We start from the raw sequence: 20,673 nt of genomic DNA, 5'->3' as shown, positions 1-20,673 counted from the left end.
TTTTAAGTTGACGTTGAATCCTGAGTAGATCAAACGGAGTGGCTATTCCTAGCAGGCGAGAATACAAACTGAAAATAGCGTGACCAAGAGTTCTAACGATTTCTTTCCCAAACTTAATTTCGTAGAGGTTAAAAAGTTTTTCTTGATCTTTTGGTGGCAGAGACTCAATTTCTTTGATCGTGTATTCTTTGCCTAAGTATTTTTTACTCTCACTCGAGGCAGCTATTGCGCAAAGTCTGTCTTTAACGTTTGGTTGGTGCTCAGTTGATTCGCTTTTTGAATCGGCCAGTATAGATTTAATATCGTCCATTTTATTATATACGTTTTAAATTCGTTGTAGGTATGCTTTAGTCGTATGTACTCGATCGTATAATAAGTCAAGTTGACTGCGATAACAAATTGAATAACTAGCTCTACGTATTGTAGCATTGTTGCTTATTTACTATAACTGAAATAAATTTGGTTATAACCGAGCTGATGTAGCCCAGTTATAACAAAGGTAGGCAAATTAAAGCAAATAAATAACTAGTTAAGAACTAGCTTTCAAATCTTTATACGATGTAACAATTAACTTATCGCTCTTTTTAGCGTTGTTACATTTTAAGCAGCAGAGGACACAATTCGATTTAATATGCCCGATTTTATTATCTAGCCGCTCGATAGTACAAAGATCGTCTCTATTGTCTATAAATTGCATTTTGACCTCGCAGTCCGGGTAGAAACAATGGGGGTAATCTTCAATTAGCCTGCGACAGAAATCCGTATCAATAAATCGGTCTGGATCAAACCGATTATACATTTTATCTGATTGGCGACAATGGCGAATCCAACCTCGAATCGTCACTTTGATTGGATCAAAACAAATCTTACAATTATGTTTTTGTTTTCCATGGTTGCAGATACCGTTTCCATCACACTCTTTACAGCGAGATCTTTGTCTCCCATGTGAACACGTATTTTTTTCTTGATTAGCGCGCACTTTGGCAATACAATTGTCGCAGGTCAAATTAACTTTACCACTTCTTTGTATAGAGAAGTTTGCCAAGTCCAGGAGACAACGGCACGCTTTACATTTCTTGTTCTCGATCATATTATTTAACAAAGGTAATTAAAAATTTTTATCGTTTTTATTGAACGAAATAATTCGCGGGTGGTTCTGTATTTAATATCAATTTGCTAAACCGAACGTCACGTAGATGCCTTTTAACCTCTTCTCTCTTTTCGTCCGGCACTATATCATTTTCGTCTAAACATTGATCGAATGAAGATCTATCTTTACAGTGGAATATTGCGGTCCAGGCGGTATTTTCTCTGAAGTCTTTTAAAACGGAATTATACTTTTGCGTTAGTAGCCAACACGAATGAAGATAATGTCGACCCGAGAACGCCATTTTAGACAAAGCACACGTATTGCTTACCTTAGATTTCTTTCGATACTTGATAAATTGATCTGCCGCACAATCGTCGATAATAAATAAAGTATTTATCCCATCGAATACTCTCTGATAAAGTTCTATTGCCTCGTTTAATTCTAGTCTTTCCCTATCTAGGTCACAAAGATAAACGTTTTCGTCGCTGTACACCCACAACCTGTCCAGATACGTTTTATTCTTAAATAGCGTCGGACAGATGATCACGATAGCTTCAAACGCAAAACGATATTCTGTCTCTAAAAGATTTAGAACCCATTGAGTTTTACCCGACCCAGTTTTGCCCACGATTAAGGCGCAGTGAGGATTTTTAAACATCTGGTTCTCACTTCGTTCGTAGTTCGCTCGCTCCGCTTGCTCGTTCATTTAATTTTAATAAACTAAACTCTTGAAGTTTCCGTCTTCCACCGTTAGTTGAGAATCCATCACCAGGAATACGTACATAGCGGTCCTGCGGTTTCGGCCGTTCGTTCCATTTGTATAGATATGTCCCCGCCTCCACCGAGAGGTCTGCCCGATCCGTGAGCGGAATTGTCGTCGGAACTGCGGAAGTCGAGCCACAGACCATACTTATCCTTTAGGTAGTCCGCCATGTCTACTCCCAACAAGGATATATCCGAGACGACCCCTCTAGCCAATTCTTTATCCGAATCGCCAAAATATTTAGTAACTTCGTTCCAGTGTTGATATTCAAACAGACCCTGCGAGTACAATTGATTAGGTCTACCTTCGACCGTTACAATCGTCTTTGTGATATGCGGATTATAAAATTTTTGTGGGTTGCGGGTCGTCGGGTCTTTAAACAGGATCAAAATTCCTTTCAAGCTCTTGATCGTCTGGTCTATGCTTATGTTCCATAGCGTGTCACTCTTGTTTAACGCTTGATTCTTCCAAGAGTGAATCCGGTCGAATAAATAATACATCGTCTTCTTGTTTCTCAAGGTTTGCGCCAAGTCTCGATTGGTAACTACCTCGTATTCCAAGGTAAGATCTGAAATGGAGTACTCCGCGGCGGTATCTGACGAGTTGACCACTTTGTCGTGTCCGTTAAAAGTCAGTTGGTACGTCAGAGGCTCTTTAAACGAAGGATAAAATGGGGTATGATCCGTCAACATAGGCGTGTCCAGTGGAATTGCGTAACGATTTTTAAAAGCGTCGGCAATTGTCTTGTCCTTGCCGTCGTTTGCGGCTTCGTTTTTATCGTCAGCACCAAGACGTATCTTGGCTACGTTTTCTTTCTCTAGTCCAAAATACGCCATATTTTTGGTCTGCGACGGGGGTAACCAATTGTCCTTGAAATTGTGAAATACGTCAGCATCCGGTAACTTACGATCTTATTTCCCTGGAGACTCACATTTATTTCCGACACCAGGTTTCTCGCTACGTTGTTATAAACCGTCCGGTTGTCGTCCGAACCGCCGTCTAAATCCAGTTTAAAAGCCAACTTTGCCGTACCGGGTACAATGACGTCGTCAGTGCCTAAAGCGGGAAATTTTACGTTTAACGTGTGGCCCGCGTCTATGGTGCTCGGGTTGTGCGTAATGGTTACCTCCCTCCTTTCGCCTTTGATCGCGCGAGGAACTTTAAGTCTGCGACTCGGGTTAAGTTTTTTGGTGTACATCTTACTTTTATATAATAGTAACCTTATTTTAAAAATGGCTAGTGCTTTGATGATGGTTGGAGGAGCGATAGTAAACGCCTTGGCATTCACGGGCTCAAATTTTTTATTTAGCAGTTTATCAAAAAGTAATGTCGACGAAGAACGAAAGCGTCACGACCTCGCGTTAGAGCAACTGGCACAAGCAAAACAAGAATGGGAACAAAAACGCGTACGCATGTTAGACTTTTTGAACGAACGAATGCGACAAGAACGCAAGAGCCAGCAGACATTTGTAAACGTGGACGAAGCGTTGCGGGCTTATTCGGAATTAACCGGTAAGAGTATTACCCCGTTACCGCCAGAGCCTACTTTGTCCGATTTTTACGAACCTTCCGAAGATCAACAAACTCGCGAGTTTGTTTGGATTATATCCGGGACGGCCTTGGTCGGGTTACTAGCTTATCGGTACGCTTAACTTTAAAAACTAGTATTTTTAAAATGGACCAAACTTTTAAAAAACTATTTTACAGTCCACAGGGTTACTGGCGAGGAGAAAGCGCGGTAGATCGTCTACACGAAAAGACCGGTGCAGACAAATCAGTTATTAGAAACTGGCTAAAAAAGCAGGCCGTTTGGCAAATATATTTACCCGCACCACATTACGTACCAAGACCCACAACGTTGCAATCAGAATCGGTCGAACCTAATTACGCGCATCAAATGGACGTTTTGTATTTACCCTGGGACCGAGGTAAAAGGAAAACGTTTAAGTACGCTTTAACCGTGGTAGACGTGGGTTCCCGGTATAAAGAAGCAGAACCGTTGACCAGTAAAACTGCCGAACAAGTGCGTGAAGCAATAAAGAAAATTTTCAAGCGATCACCTTTAACCTGGCCCAAATTCGTAATGGTAGACTCGGGGTCTGAATTCAAAGGCGAGTTCAAACGGTTAATGACAAAAAATAAAGTACAAATTCAAGTGGGTGAACCTGGGGTACACAGATCTCAAGGAATCGTGGAAAGTTTAACCGCACTTTAGCCGAAAGGTTATTCGGCCACCAATACGCTCAAGAAATGTTAAACGTGGGTGTGCGTAACGTGGAATGGGTGGTGCGTTTGCCCCAGGTCGTGAAATCGTTAAACGAGGAAAAAACGCGGTTAATCGATGCCATTCCTGCAGAAGCTATAAAATTAGCGAGCGAAGTGAAACAAGAACCGAGTACACCTGTAAGAACTACCCAAAGAGAACTTCCTCCAGACGCGGTCATCAGGTACCTCTATTACCCGGGCGAGCAAGAGGGAGGCACCGTCAGAAGGGCAACGGATCCGATCTGGTCAGTGGATGTCTACCAAATTGAAAAGCGAACTAGTCAATTTAAACGGGTGAAAGGCAAGAGAGTCAAAACGGGCCCAACATTGTACTACCTATTAAACGGCCCGAATAGGAGTTTCGTCAAAGAGGAACTTCAGGTAGTACCCGAGGATACCGAATTACCGAATTAGCTTATGCCCGTAAGCCAACGTATCGATTCCATTTGATAGTATGTAGCGCTTTGTATCTAAAGGTGACAGACTAAGTTTATTTTGTGAAATGGTGAACACTTGATGTTTATCCGATCTAAATAGTTGTTGTTTATTGCAATAATGCGTTTTGTCAAATAGGCAGCTTTTATACATCTCGTGGGTCAAGCTTTTCTCAGTTACTACCTTGGAAACCCCTTTCGCCTTCTTTAAATTGTGATCGACCGTCAGAATTGAATACATTTTTGGCCTGATACAAACGGCTTCTAAAATTGTTTTGCCGCCAAACTCGTCTTTCATTTTGCCTATGACTTTCTTATTTTTGACGCTATAAAGCGGATGACCAGTTGGGTAATTACTAAAGTCAAATAAATGGCGCTTTTCGTTTAGGTAACCAGTTAAATCGTCAGAGCTTTGCTCGATCTGAACTAATAGAGAATCAGTGTCCGTATAAAGTAAATTTACTTTTTCACCAAAAGTTGATTTTAGTTCGTTGTAATAAAAATCGTACATTAACGTTTTTGAGATATCGAGAATACTTACACCGCAATATATCGGCTTATTTAATTTTGTTTTGGTTCGGTACATCTCCACAAATGGAAGAGAACAATCCTCAAATGGCACCATCGATTTATAATTCGGTTTATAAGTTAATTTTTTGTATTTGTCTGCGTCTTGTTCGTCCCTTAGGAGGTGGCCGTCAATTCGATATCTAACATTTTCCATCGTCTTGCCAAAGACCGAATTGTTCATCAATTTGAAAAAGTCTTTCTCAAAATCATTTTTTGCTTTCTTGCGTAATTTCGTGTTTTTGTTGATGTAGCTCTTCATCCACGGCTTTTGACGGAAACGCAGTACCCGGTGAACTTCTTTGATCCACAACCCTAGTTTGAGATATTTTTGTAATGTACTATAGTGAACCACGTATTTTCGTTTGGTGTTGAGAGTGGCCACTAGTTTGTCTACCGAGGTCACTTGCTCGCCATTACCAATTAAATCCTGTTGATAGCTCGAAAGCCATTCGTTCGGGACCGTCATATTTTCGGGTGCAAGTGGAAAGTCATTGTGTTTGTCATGGTGACGTTCCGGGTAATCTAAAGAGATCTCAAACATGTAACCGTAGTCGTCAGTTAGTCGCAACTCTTGGATGTAATAGTAAGTAAATTTTTCTAAGTCTGTTTCCCAGGTAAATTCCCCTACGGGCAGATATTTGCTCATCGCCCAGCCGTATAAATTATTTGCGTCTAGGTACATAATCTGTGACTCTGGCTTATTGGGGTCGTAATCGGGTAATTCTGGACTATTAGCTTTCGCATATCGCTTTGCACCCACACTCGAGATACCACCTCTTTTGGCCCTTTCAAAAAACAAATGCATGTCGATGTCTGTCAGTAGTTCCAATTGGATGTCAGAGTGTTTTAAGAGGGCATCCCACGAAAGGCCTGGCGCCGTATAATAGTTGGCCGGGTCAAGGCCGTAGTGCTGTTTACATACCTTCCGGAAGTTCTCAAATACACCCGCTAACAATAGCACATCCGTTTCCACGTATAGGTCGTGGTAGTCGCCTAGGTTTTGACAGCCAAAGGCTTCCCATACTTTCTCCGCACGAATGTATTCTTGCTCGGTTATCCCTCCCTGCTTCAGAGAGCTATAGAAAGCGTCTACTGGTGGGAGCCGTCTCTCTTGAAACCGATCAAAGGAGTCTATATACTCATAGGGGTAAATTCCCTTTTCCAAGAGTAAACTCGTTCTCGCTACACTCGTACTCACTTCATTCGTCCTCCCTTCAGTCGTACTCGCTGCGCTTTTATTATTTGTAAACCTTTCGCAAAGTAAGTTGAAATCATCGGGTGAACAATTTTTAACCAACCGATCTAGCGAAGCCGCCATAAAATGAAAGGAGTCTAAAAATCTGAGTTGGCCAAAAGAAAACGAAATGTAATTTTCAATATTTTTAGCGATCAACTTAATTGATTTCCCATAAAATTCGTGAGCGCCTTGCATGATTAAATGTGCATCGTATTTCTCCAAGTTGTGTAAGATCATCGGAATAGGTGTTTGATCGGGCACTATTCTTAACTTGAGATTACAACTAGCGTGCGCTGGACCTCGGTACTTCCCCGTCACGTGACAATGATCTCTAACCTTTCTAAAATTGTTGATGGGCTTTTTGCAATCTAAGCATTTCCACTCTTTGAACTCTTTGCATTCTTTGCCTTCAACTTTAACTATACGACAAAACTTTATTTTTTCTTCTTTTGTCTCTGGTGTTTTTGGAATATCACATTGACCGTGAGATTCACCCGCTTTTGCTCGATCTATCAACTTTTCACAGATCCAACATCTATTACATTGTTCGTAAATTTTTTGTAATTGATCGTTCCAAATCAACGGCTCTTTGTTTTTAAACGTTTCGTTTATTTTTTCTTCTTCCTACAAAATTAACAGCCGCGTCTTGACCTCTGTAAGTCTTTCGACTAGTACAAACTCCATCGCATCTGACGACCGCGTATGAGTACCCACAAGGCCTGTGAATCTGTGTTTTAACCGTGTTTGTGTCTGCTGGCGGTAATTTTTCTAAAACAGACTCAAAATCGGCGTAAATTACAAAAGGCGCGTCTTGTTTATTTTTGTAATTTTTGAACTTGAGTATATTCTCGCCTTTGACCGGCATTTCGACTTTACACGTGGGAACGTTTAAACCTTGGCAATCTTCTTTGTGTCTGGCTAACTTTTCTTCCGTTTGAAAATGTGTCATGCATTTAAAAAACCAGTATTTTTTGCCGTTGTGATGATTGATATCGCCCGTCAGCCGAGAAAAGTTTTTAATCCAACAGTAGTGATTTTCGTCACCTTTGTTAAATAAAAATAAATTGATTGGTTCTTCTGGCCGCTTGCTTTTGTGTAGAATGTAAATACCGTCTTTTTTGGAGTAACCAAATACATTGATCGCCAAGTTATTTTGTGATTCGATACGAGGGATCTGTGAAATCGGTGTTGGAAAGCTTATGTTTGTAAAATTTAGACTGTCTGCTTCTGACCGGTAAGTCGAAGGCCACTCCTTATTTATTTTATATTTTGAATTTGTTTCTAGCTGACTTTTGACTCCGTCTGAATACAGCTTTAAAGCTGCTCTCAATGCCCATCGGATGCATTCTTGGTCTTTGTTTTGGACGTTTATGATTGCTTTTTTGTCTAACAGTTCCTTAGGCAACGGAATGTAAGAAGAACCCACTGGATTATATTTAACCACGTTGACATAAAAGATCCAACCCGAACCTTTCTGCGCGAATGAGCCTCCACCTGTTCAATTTGTTCTTCGCGTTGCTTAGCAAGTGCATTTTTAACGTCGGCTTTATTTGTTACTACGTCTTGATCACTCTGAAAGGGAAAGGTGCCATAGTCAATCGTTCCGTCAATTTTTTCCAATCTAAACCGCACTTTAAGATGTGTTTGTAATTTGTAACTCCCGATTTCTTTGAGTTCAGCCAACGCTGTTTTCTCTATCAACTGCTTGTAAAAATCAAAAAAGTGCACGAGGTCGTCTTCATAGAAGCGAGGAATTAACTCCCAATTACGAAAATTATTTTTAAAACGCCATATACGTTTAATGTCTACTTCCTCGAGTTCTTGAGGTTGTGTATAAGCTTTAATCGCATTGATAAAGTCCTGTTTGACGTATCTGTCTTTGTTTGCATAAGGAATATTATATTTTTGTACCGTTTTCAACAGCTGCCGATACGACTGACGCGGTAGACATCTAAATTGTTTTTGATCCTCTTTGATAGCGTTTATTAGTTCAAATCGTGTATGATGTTTATTTTTAGGTGCCGGTAATGGGATGTTATACCGCTTGACAAAATCTTCTAAAAACGCCTTCATAAATCGAGTAAAATATTTTAGTATTGGTCTGTGTAGAAGGTTGCTCATGTCTCTATTTATATATAGGTTTCTAAAATTTTTCTCATTTTATTCGGGTGGGATTTCTGTCACGAGTTGTTTAGCCAGCGAGCAAGCGAGCTGCGCCGGGGTCAAAAGTTTAGTGGAATTCCCCCGAGATTTTTGGGTCGATGTACTACCCAAGGGTTTTGAGCAAAAACCGGGGTTTCACGACAATTCCGGCATTTTCTCATTTTTTCTCATTTTTTCCCATTTAAATGGTTTCGACGGTTTTTTGGGTCGTATAGGTACCCAAGGGTTTTGAGCAAAAACCGGGTGAAAAGGGGCGTGTGGTCCAGAACTGTCCCTCTCCTACTACTTGTGTTCACCGGTGTAATCAGTCCGGAAGAAACAATTGCAATCGTGCCGTACAGCAGGCCTGAATGCAACGCCGGGGTGCGTACCGTAAATCCGATGCCTCATAGGTCCGACACCTCAAAAGTCCGAATTTTCGGACTTATGAGGTGTCGAAATAATGAGGCGTCGGATTTAGGGACATTTTTCTAGCCTCATAGTTCCGACACCTCATAGGCCCGACACCTCATAAATCTGACTTCGGACCAACGAGGTGTCGGATTTAAATGGCGTCAGTGCAATTGACTGTGAAAACATGAAGGACGGTGCGGGCCCGCGCGACGTGTCGCCCGTGAGCGCGATTTAACCCAACTCGTGCCCACGGTACTGACCCTGTTAGGAAAATTAAATCAAGCAGACTACCTGCGCAGTTCGTACACTGGTCCAGTATCTTTTAAATCCAAAATACCACTACGTGTAAGAATGATGTATGATACTTCGCTAATTTTAAAACGCATTTTTTCGACTGTAATACTTTTGAAATCTTAAAAATATTTGTATGTGTCATAAATAGTACACCATACTTACACCGGGAACCAGTCTTGTTCATAGCGCCGCCTTCATGCGCTCGTATCGAGCGTCGAATCAGACGTCGGACTTTCGAAGCGTCGGACTTACGAACTGACCCCAATCATGGACCCCAATCCTTCCTCCATGCCCCAATGCAACATGAATGCATGTTTGTTTTTCTTTTGTAGGAATGCTAAAAAAGTGACTGTACCAGCATATCCTTTTGGCCTTTCAGAAAATTGCCCCCCCCCCGAACTGGATAGGTCACTCAGGGATATGGGGGGGGGGGGCTTTCGTTTTGGATGCAAGCAAAAAAAGGGTCATTAAATGGACTAAATGCATGGATACCCCACTGGCTTTGCACCATGCATACACGTATACGGGTAGCTCACCCTTGAAATGGTAACATGATTTTGCACAACAAAAAATAATGCCCTTAATTTACTCTATACAACTTTCCGCAAAAAGTAAGATCAGGTATCTAACGATTGATTTTATACTAATTTTCAATTGCTTGTTATTTGACACCTGATGACGTGTTATGACCTTATCACCGGCACGTCTCAGGATCGGGGTTGATGTCAATTCCAAAATACAACTTTTACAAGTTCGTGCGTTGTACCGTGGTGGAATAAGGACCCGGAGAAGCCGGTATTGTCTAGGAAAAAAGAGAGAAATGTGGAATCGTACGATTTTGAAAAGTGCAGTAGGCATGCAGCCTCTATTTCTCTGCCTGAGCACATTAATCACGATGCGTGGACAATTAGGCTTTGCGAATACAGTGAGACCAATCGGCCGGAGAGGCAACGCCCGTGAAAACAGAACGATGACGTAATGGCACTGCGTGTCATGCATTACCACCTTATAAACTTTCACGTGAGAGTTATTACATGTATGACGTAATCATTCGAAGAGATGCGTCACGTGCGTGTACTTTTTTCAGAAAAATAACGTGTTGCCCGTCAAGAAGCATCTTTGCAACAGGAATGGAAATACTTGACAAGATTTTACAACGTGTGCGTCACGAGCTTGGTCATTTTTCTTGGTAAACACCGAGAAAAACGTGACCGATTTGCGTTTTGTATTGACTCCCAACTTTGATACCAAATAAATGGTTGGTACACACACAATTACTTGTAAACATACATGCAATTAATTCATCTTGGGAAATCAATCATTTCTTTGCAGAATAAACAAAATAGATTTTTTCCCATACATTTGGCAACTGGAAATTGTCGTTACAAGTATATACATGTACAACTCTCTTTTTTTTTTAATATAGTCATTAAAGACTTAGAACTAATCATAGAACTTTGCCAGGCTAGGATAGCATTAAATAAGGTTGCCTTGCGACTTAAAAATTTTTTAAGAAAAAGCATATGAGGTGAAAAGCCTTCCAGGTATATCTCTGGCAAATTAAAAAAACAAAACCAAAACGCTGGGTGGGATTTTTTTGTTGAAAGGCCTATGGCACTGATAAATTTTCTCTGTTCACCAATTGGACACAGTTAGCAGTGTGTTATCTAAAACATTGAATAATCAACCCATCCCATCCCCACCCTTGGGATGCCGTCTTAAGCCATCTGTTCATACTCAGAAATACACGGTGATCAAATTACATTTCTTTGAATTCATAAGAGCATCGTCATCTGCAACTTGTTCCAACGATGTGATTATCACTTCATGAAATCACCCCCATCTGCTTCAAGATGTACACGTGTATTTTCAGGCAGATAATTTCGAGGGGCTAGGGTTTGTTTTGTGGCAATTCTTTGATCTCAAATGTTACAGCAAACATCATCAAGACTGTTTGACAGTAATTTCATATGGCCAGTTGGTATCCAACTCAAATGCTTGTTTCAGTGTTAAGAACAGCTTGAATATCTAAATTCTTAACAGTACATTACTAGAGGTCAATTCCGATGAGGGTTTCTTTCCGAGGGCTCAATCCAATGTCACATTTCTGTTGCAGAAAGCCCCCTTCCTCTCCTTGCTTGTGGCAATGCCACAAAATGTCACCTCATTAATGAAATGCACATGAATCCATACTACTAAGGTAATTTTTGTAAAGGATGTCCCAAACCCAACTTGTTTCTGTTATGCTACCACTCTCCTTAAAAAAATACACACAGCTTTTCAAACAGCAGGTGATTTACCTGTAGACAAGCTAGATATGTATTACTCATTGAGTTATTTATTTATTCATGACAATGTCTCACGTGAACTGACAAACGTGGGGGAAAAAGGTTATCATTTGACACTTATTTCAACAGATCAGGAAATACACGTATATGCTTACCCAACCTTTTCACCTACCTTGTTTTATGGAGGCAAGATTTCTGACCACAATTTTTATCAACCTATGTGGCCACAAAGGTTTATTATGAAAATTTAAATGAAGCTTGACCTATAGTAGTTATCAATTTTATCCCTTTACTAATTAATTGAACAAATGTATCAAACTGGTGAATATAACCACGATGATGCAAATTAATTAACCAGAATTTCATCAAGGCTAATCAAAGTTAAGGTAGAAGACCAATGCAGATAAACATCAAAAGGTTGCAAAATATAAGTGATGACTACTTTTCAACCCATTCACCAAGACAATCTGCAGGGGTTACCTTAAACACAGTTTTCCTCAGCCTCAGAAAAAAAGGGTTTTTAAAATTTCCTTTCTTTTTCATAAAAGGCTTTTAACATACGGGCACATACTGCTGGTCATTATGATCAACAGACAGCTCCTCTATTTGGCAAATAAGCAGAGCAGTGGAAATCTTTTACTGCGAATATGCAGCAATAAAGGTCTTGTCCGCCAGATGAAGTTCTTACCGAGAATGGACACACAAGTAACCCCACAATACATTTTGTACATTTGAGACTACTGCCATTGATGTCATAAAGGAGCGCAACACGTGCTTGTTTTTCTGTAACACGTTCTGAATATCTGAACCCGACCAGGAGAGGGGCACACCGATGAGACAAAACAGCATTTTACCAATACCAGTGTTCCGCCCTCTCCCATGCCCCTCCCCTTCATGAAAAGACCTTAGACGTTACAATTCAATACTAGTCAGAGTTCACACTTCACTTCCATGTGACAGCAAAGCAAACGGTTCACGCAGTAACAAATGGCAAACATCACAATGAAATTGCAGTCGTCATACTGCTTTTCTCTGAGCAACATTTTTCAGCAGCACGGCATTTCCAACCAGTCAGCTGTGTGAAGCCTTCACCTGGTCACATCCAGCATGACAATCTGAGGTTAAGGTTAGAAGATTTGTTACTGCCAACTGAAACCGAGAAACAAGTACATAGTGCTCCTCGATAAGTGGAATCCTAAGGAGTTGTCTGTGTTAGTGGTTAGCAATGCAAGCTCCGAGTATCACTAATTGCCAAACATTTCAACAGAATGAATATCGAGAAGCAATGTGGCCGCAACTTGAGGCTGTATCTTTGACATGGCTGGGTTGTACACAAAACATTTTTTTTTCCTTTTCAAAAGAAGATCTCCTAATATCTTTAAACACACATATAAATTCACTTGTCATCACTTCTTCTTTCCGGTTGCTGATTTCTTATCTTCCTTAGATGGGGTTTCCTTGCCGCCGGCCTTGTCTGTTTTGTCCTTGTCATCTTTGTCCTTTTCTGACTTATCCTTGTCTCCCTGGCCTTTCTCTTTCTTGTCCTTGGCCTCGGGCTTGCCCTCCTGCCTCTCAAGGTCCCGGTTCTGCACCTTGTTGCTGATTAGGTTGTGCAGGGCGATGACGGAGCGGATCAGCGACGCCAGGTAGATCACTAGCATCTGGTCGTTGGTGGTCACCACGAACGAGCGCACAAACTCCCGCAGGTTGACGTCTGGCAAGAGGTTGAAGATGTCCTGGAGCTGATAGATGATGGTGTGGTTGATGGGCAGCTTGCCGGCAGCCACCTGCTCTAGGTAGCTCTGGACATGCTGCATCTGGGAGAAAAAGCCCTTTAAGCCCAGCAACTGGCCTGTGATGCGTTGGGACAAGCTGCCCACGCTGGTGTCCTTGATATCCCTGTATTATTGAAATCCATAACACATTGGGGAATAGTTACCAAGATCAAATGAGAAACTGCACTCATATTTGTTCAATCTGTTTGGGGGACGCTAGCCAGAGGCCATTAAACCTGAAACACCATGTAGCCAGGGATCGCGCCCCAATAACACAGTACAACCTAGGAAGTGGTGAACAGGGATCATAAATGTTTGATAAACCACTTTCAACGACCAAAGAAATCAAAGCTTCATCTACATCAAACCCATCCCGCCCACCTAACCACTTTTTAGTTGAGACCCCTTGTAACCACTGCAAGACCCACAAGATGAACACAAGCCCACCAGTCTGAATTCAAGTCACAAGCTATTCAAATGAACAGCAACAAAAGCATTCCTTTGTCAACGTTTGCCCTATTACTTGTGACCCACCTTGTGAACGATCTAATGTCTGGTCTTCTGGTAGATGGACTCAACTACTAACACTGCTCTTAACTTGAACTGTTTTGGCATACTAATGAATTGCATCCAAACCAAAACATACAAAATCATCACTGTCAACAGAGAGTGCTGCATTTACTTATCAATCCATGTGTGGTACCCTAACCCTGTCAGTTGCAACAAAATTAAAAAGCGGTCTGAAGCTACTGTCTCCTGCTGGATTTAGCAGTGAACACAAGTGACAGGGTAGACTATGCCAGAGCTGTATATAGAGACAGTAACATCAACTACAGACTGGAACCAAAATGGCTGTTCATTATATATGCAATACAGCACACATAATGAACAGCTCTTTTGAAAGACTATTGTGTGTTAATTGTCACGGTCCATCAAACGCATAATCAACCATTTTGGAGCCAACAATTGAGACACTCATGTCGCAACTCTCTATACACAGCTCTGGACAATGCCACTGCTACCAAATAGGCTATTCCACTGTGCTGCACACCCAGAAGGGCTCCATGTTTGTTTTGTTTCTTTTCCATTGACCAGATCACCTTGAAAACATCAGATGGGTTAAGGATGAAAACTGCCTACATGAAGCAGAACTTCAAGAACTGAAATCCTCACCTGAGAAGATGCTCAACGCCCACCTCCTCAGCTTCCTCTGCCCCCATCTCACTTGGTACATGCTCAAAGGTCCTACTGGTTGGGGTGCCATCCTGTGGGTAAAGTGAATCACACAAATTTGTCATTGAAAATATTGTGTAATCAAAATTTAAATGTCGCCTAGTTCTATTATCCTTTGCAGACTATGCGACTGTTATCCTGTGAACTTTGACATTCCTTCAATTTCTGGTCATCATCGACGACAATCACAAAATTAGCTGTGAAGAAAAAAATTGCATGATTTTCAGAATAAGACTTTCACTTCCGCAAGACTGAAAAATGACATTTAAAATCAGCTGGTTCTGAACGCTTATGTGTAAGGACACAATACTGGCCAACAAAAATGGGACACATAGGTAAAAATTCAATCTAGTGAAAAGTGTTTAATTTACTTTTAAATTATGACAATGGACCACCTTCTATCAGAAAATAGCAATGGGAAGATAATCGGCCCAAGAAATTTTCTTCCGTGCAGTGCTTTCTGTAGAGGGGGGCCTCATAAGTTAACGTTGGTTACGGTGTCCACTTTGCAGTCAACCATGCAATAATAAAAGTCAAAGAAAAACAATGTGGAGTTGTATTGTTGTGGTTAAGCTTTTCCTCCTTTCTGAAAGTCATCTTTAAAAAAAATGTTAATTGTTACTAATTTTACGATATCTTAATAAGGTGGACACCGTAACTAACGTTAACAAGTGTACTTTTTCACACACAACAATTTTAAATGATTTGCAGTTTGATGACTTGAGGAAAACAGCTGGTTGCGAAGCTTGCAAGTACTTCAAAGAGGACATTATCATTGACAACCAAAGAACAGATACCCTCAATTTCAAAGATCTTTGTCCTGTAGTTTAACGTTAGTTACAAAAATGACACGGACACCAAAAATTTCGAATCAAAGCTAACATTTCATGTGACAAGTTTATTATGACTTGCTTTACTGGAGCCCTCAAGGTAGTTGCCTCACCTTCAGAAAATTGCCTATGTTACTATGTGCAGGTGTGAATACATGCACATGCTTTTTCATTTCTTGGGAGCATCTCTGTGATCTACATATCTGATAAGCCACTTCAGCCTATTTTTAAATGCCCTACATGCATGCAAGAAGGTTGCACATGAGCTTCACAGAAGTTGAAATCTTTGACATTGTGAACTTAAGTACATGTATGTATATTTAAATGTGCACCATTTGCAACATTAAACAATTCTGAGGAACAAGTAAATTGAGTCAATGACTATTTTATTTTTCACTCTAATCTTGTTTCTTAAAAACTGTATTTCATTATGGAGGCTATACACTGACGATCCCATCTGAAGAACATGGCACATCTCATTAAATGAATTTCAAATGCGACTACAACTATATCCCCTGGAGTGAGCTGGCGATCGGCAGGCTCTTGTGGGGTCCTGAAATTACAGAAATGGCAACAGGAATGGTTGAAATCGAATAATCTTTGATTTAATTACTACTAAAGCTTCTTTCACAAGGACATGTGAATCTACAGACATATAATCTGATCCAACCATTGAATCTTTTTCTCCTTTCTGGCTTCTGAAATAAGATAGAAGAAAAATAAAATTTAAATAGAACAATTTTTTAACATAACCGGCAGTGGCTTGATTTGTAGAAACATAAAAAAAAACTCTAACAAGACCCCAGGGGTTCCACAAAGGCAAGTTCCCCTATCTGTGTAAACATCACTTGCCTACGTGTTACATCAACTTCGCTCCATTTACTTTTAATTCACTGCGAACTCGCCCCCATACTATTGGATGACAAATGGGGCGACTTTTAATACTAATGGGGCGAAGTCGAAAGTGCCGGTGTGTAACGAACGTGAAACACTGATGATTTCTTAAACTTGGCAAGGCTATTCTTTAAGTTTGTTCATTTTTGTGATGGACTTTAGCTTAAAAAGTGTAAATTATTTGTCGTTTTGCGATTTCAAGCGGGACTTCAGATGTTTACTATTTTTTTCTTCCGTTCGTTAAACATGGACACGATTCACACGAAACCATCCAAGCGGTCCGCGACAAAGCCCAAAAATCACCCACTGACTATCCATTAAAATCTTCCCTTTTACAATGCCATCTGACCTCTTTTCACAAAAAAATACAGAAAATAAACTCTATTTAAGTTGATACAAACCTTTTGGCTGCTCTTTTTCCGGATATTGGCTGCTCTTTTCCTGATTGTTGGAGGGAAAGCTTTCACGCGCAGCAACTTTCTCCGTTCGTTACACAGAGACGCGAAAGCGGCGCGCGGTGGACACGGTGCTTAAAATAGCTTTATCTCGGAAAAGACGTAATCGAGCCTAAAACACTTGACCTTTAGGTCATCCATGCAGGGTACCATTGCACGTGTACGACCACTAGTCAGACTGCGTTGATCACCAGTTAAAACATGTGGACATTTTACGTTAGTTACAAAATGGACACGAAAATTATCGCGATCGATATGCTGATGTTTTCTCATCCTCGAGGGTAATTATGGTCTAGCACACATTTTACACGATGTTTATTAAGCTCATTTCGAATAAAAATGGCTTTTACAGGTAAGGGTGAGGCTTGTAAATGATGATTCTGGCCCTTTTCGTCATGGAATGGTGTGGTGGACACGATGTGAAACGAACGTTAACGCAGGTTCAGCTGCCATTTTGGAGCGTGGATTTATTTATTTTTTTTTTTGTAAAGGGCCAAAATATTACTTCATTGCTTAACTCAAAAAATATGACCATTGTGATAAAATACGTGAGCTATAAGTAAAGTAGTTGAGTTCATTAAATTTTGTTCAAGCAATGTCCCATTTTTGGGCGCCATTTTGAACTAAAATTTGCTCTTCAACGTGAATAAAAATTATAGACTCGCATTTACACTGAATTATTTATCTTTATTTATCTCTCAAATACATGTACAACTATAATCTCAAGCAAACATAGCTTGAAAATGGTTACATCATCTGATAAATTAAAGTTCATTTTTTGCATCATGAAAGTTGGCCAGTATTGTGACCTTACACTTATATGGAACCCCTGAAGATTTACATCATTTCTGGTCTAAGAACAGGTGGGCATTCAATCTAACATCAACCATAAAGCTGCAAGCCATTAAAGTGCTCAAAAAAATGCATTCTGCCGCGAGGCTGGGTAAAACAGTCTCATTTAGAAATGCTTCCTTGACAATACAAAGTAAAAGACAAGATAAATCACTTACATCATGGACCTCTTCCACTGCAATGTATGCTTCTGATGGGAGTCCCAGCTCCTTGGGCTTGGCATCAATGATTACTAGAACCTACAAATCCCCAAACAGAAGCTGACAGTCACACTCAGTTTTCCTAATCTGAAGCCCCCATGTGGTGGTGTTTAGAAGCCTCTTTCCTTTTTGAATCCTTCACACTGTGGCACTCTCCACAAACCTAACGCTAAAGTCTTGGTGCCTAAACTTTTCAAGGGACATCAAACCCCATGGGAAGTACACAGGAACTGGGCTCTACCTTCCTCCATTCTGTGGAATTGCCCAAATATGTCCTTCTGCATCTTTAAGGATCTGTGGTGGCTACAGTGAAAGTATTTTGTATTTAAACAAGCTTCATAACCTTTTCTCTGGGTTAAATATTTTCAGAACCCCTCAGGAATTCCCAGACTGTGTCACACATATGAAATACTCTCATCAAGGCCATTCAAACATGACAAAAAAAGAAACTTGCATGATCGTTTCCTTTGCTTTGGTCAGTGTAACTTAATTTTGATGAAATATGAAAAGGATACACTATAATTCTGACAGATCAACATAAACTGTCAAAGAAACTTGTTACAAGTCTATCTAATACTGCATTTGCACTGAATTCTCTGCAATTTAATTAAAAATGGACTCTGTGACTCACTGAACTTGGGCAGTATTGTCTGATGACTTCGTTGATCCCTATGTCATTCTGATGCAATTTAGGACCAGTGTGGTACCAACCGACTATCTTCTCTCGAGCTGTGGGGGAAAAGAGAACAAGAATGGAGCCAAATTTGTTCATATTACCGTCTCTGGCATCCACACAGTCCAAATGTTAAGCACAATGTTATACGTTGGTCCCCAGATATGTTGTGATGTGATTTGTTTGTGTAGTACAAAGCACAGTGTAACCAAATGCTCTGAAACACCGTAGTGCATAAATTCAATTCTGGCTGCATTGTGCAGAATTCTCATTCCAGCTGTGCCGGATTTTGTTTCAGCAAACAGGGTGCCAAGAGAATTTAGTCGAGGGTCAGGGGTAGATGCCGAAGGGCTAAAGTACTGTTTACGAGTACCTTACCGTTGACTTTTTTGAACATGCCGTACATGCTTTCCAAGTAGTCATGGTCCAGAAACCACACTGTACTGTCTTTGTCATCCTCATCGAAAGGCACTGAGACAGAACACAATGCAAAGGTAACAGTAAGCATGAAAAGTGAATGAAATGAAACCAGAGAAACTTGTTGGAATCATCTGTCTTCGGTGTGAAGATAGTCAGCAGATAATTCTCTCTTCTGCTGAACCATTATATACCACCATTTCCTTACTGAATGTTAACTACAGAAATTTATAAAATCCTAGTTACTCGGGCTTGGCCTACCAAGCAAAGTACACATTCCATACATGTTGGGCAGAGTTAGGGGATCTATACCATCAGTCAATCATGCTGCACTATTGGACAACAGCAATGCCGTTACTTTGTCCTTGGGGGTCCTACCTCCATGCTTTGTCTACTGCCCCCAAATTGTCCAGTGCCAATTTAGGGCAGGCCCACTGTTTTCGGCACAGTCTGGGCATGCCCAACTTTGGCTGGGGATAAACACCTAAAACTTTTCGTAAATAAGACAAAAAACAATAACATATACTTGATACATGCACAGGCCCCTAGGCCTAAGTAGGGCCTACAAGCTGACAAGAATAATGAAACAGATGAAAGGCCTACGAAAAACTTGCAAGAGTCAAGATTGCACTAAAAGTAAAACCGACCTAACGAAAGCAATCAACACATTTTAAGCATGTGTTTTATTCCTCCATGTTTAATTTAAGGAACAAATGCAAACACAAACCAGCAAAACTGTTCGAAACATCCAGAACCCCTTTTCTCCAAGCACCAAGCAGAACGCCAACAACTCTCTTCTGATTTCGTATTCTGTTGAAATGATCTACTACACTCAGCAGCACCAAGGGGTGAACTACCACCTTGTTTATTTCTAACTGCGGGAGGGGCATCCCTTCTTTGAAACACTCATTTACAGGTAACAAGCAGAGAATTTACAGCCACTTGTAAGCTCTAAAACTTTCGTTAGCCTACAATATAGCAGGAGTGCGAGCCCAGAAGGAAAAGGCATGCAAGATGACTTGCCGAGTTTCATTCAAGAGTTTCAATACTACGCATGCGTAGGGAGTGAGGTTTGGTTTTACAAAGTAAAATGCCTCTGCAAGTTGCGCAAAAGCAAACGGACGTACACGAAAGACAAAGAGTATTCTTATTAATTTGTAAGCAAGATTTAATAACTGCACTAAAGAATATTGGGCATCAAGCACTAATATTATACTAACAGCTTGTAGATTTTCACGCAAAAGAACTTTATTCACTCTTTCTTTGTCAACAGAAATTCACGCTCCCGAGGGCGCTATATAAATTTAATGCAACCGCTGCGTGAACATCATATCCTACGGAGGCGTATTACTGCCAAAGCGAAAAAAATTGTACATTTATTAAACGACTTATTATCTTCGCTCGTCGCCCAGCGCCCGAATACCGTTGGGAAGGGCTGATGCCAGGTGCAAACTTGCTTAATGTGGCGGTTATCAATTCGATATTTTGATTTTTCTTCCTCATTGCTGAAAATATTCTCATTACACTTTATCTGTTCATCCAAAATTGATAAAGATAACCCATAATTTGAAATATATCACCAAAAGACACGTGATCAGTGATACTTAGTGAGAAGATAAATTACCATGATTATATCAAGGCCATGTTTTTATCATGTAAGCTGACACTTTAGCATACGTCAAAGCGTTGCCATTGGCGAACCAACAATTTCAAATGACGCTTCGCTAATAGGAAGTGATAACTTCACGGTCACAGGTCAAGAACAAAGTAGCCAATCACAGTGAAAAGCCATGAGCTCTTCCCATCACTCTGTTCGGACGCTGGAAGCGAGCGAACTTATTAGCTCG

At 40.6% G+C, this 20,673-nt stretch overlaps 1 protein-coding gene and 1 long non-coding RNA gene across 2 annotated transcripts; both read right to left on the bottom strand.

Annotated features, from left to right (window-relative positions):
- Positions 1-11,527: 11,527 nt before the first annotated feature.
- Positions 11,528-19,862, bottom strand: psmd7 (proteasome 26S subunit, non-ATPase 7). Its single transcript, XM_022236299.2, has 6 exons — positions 19,554-19,862; positions 18,788-18,880; positions 18,368-18,465; positions 17,695-17,775; positions 14,446-14,537; positions 11,528-13,396 (listed from the first exon to the last, which is right to left on the bottom strand). The coding sequence occupies exons 1-6, from the start codon at positions 19,714-19,716 to the stop codon at positions 12,904-12,906; spliced, it is 1,020 nt and encodes a 339-aa protein (XP_022091991.1). The 5' UTR covers positions 19,717-19,862; the 3' UTR covers positions 11,528-12,903.
- On the bottom strand, positions 15,370-17,512 carry LOC147798782 (uncharacterized). Its single transcript, XR_015425686.1, has 2 exons — positions 16,631-17,512; positions 15,370-16,033 (listed from the first exon to the last, which is right to left on the bottom strand). It is a non-coding gene; the product is annotated as an uncharacterized LOC147798782 (long non-coding RNA).
- Positions 19,863-20,673: the final 811 nt, after the last annotated feature.

The sequence above is a fragment of the Acanthaster planci genome, linkage group LG06 (genome assembly GCF_054643075.1).
Source record: "Acanthaster planci isolate LZ-2023a linkage group LG06, COTS_SCS, whole genome shotgun sequence".
Classification (NCBI taxonomy): Eukaryota; Metazoa; Echinodermata; class Asteroidea; order Valvatida; family Acanthasteridae; genus Acanthaster; species Acanthaster planci.
The sequence above is the reverse complement of the archived record's forward strand: the minus strand, read 5'-3'. Positions and strand labels throughout refer to the sequence as shown.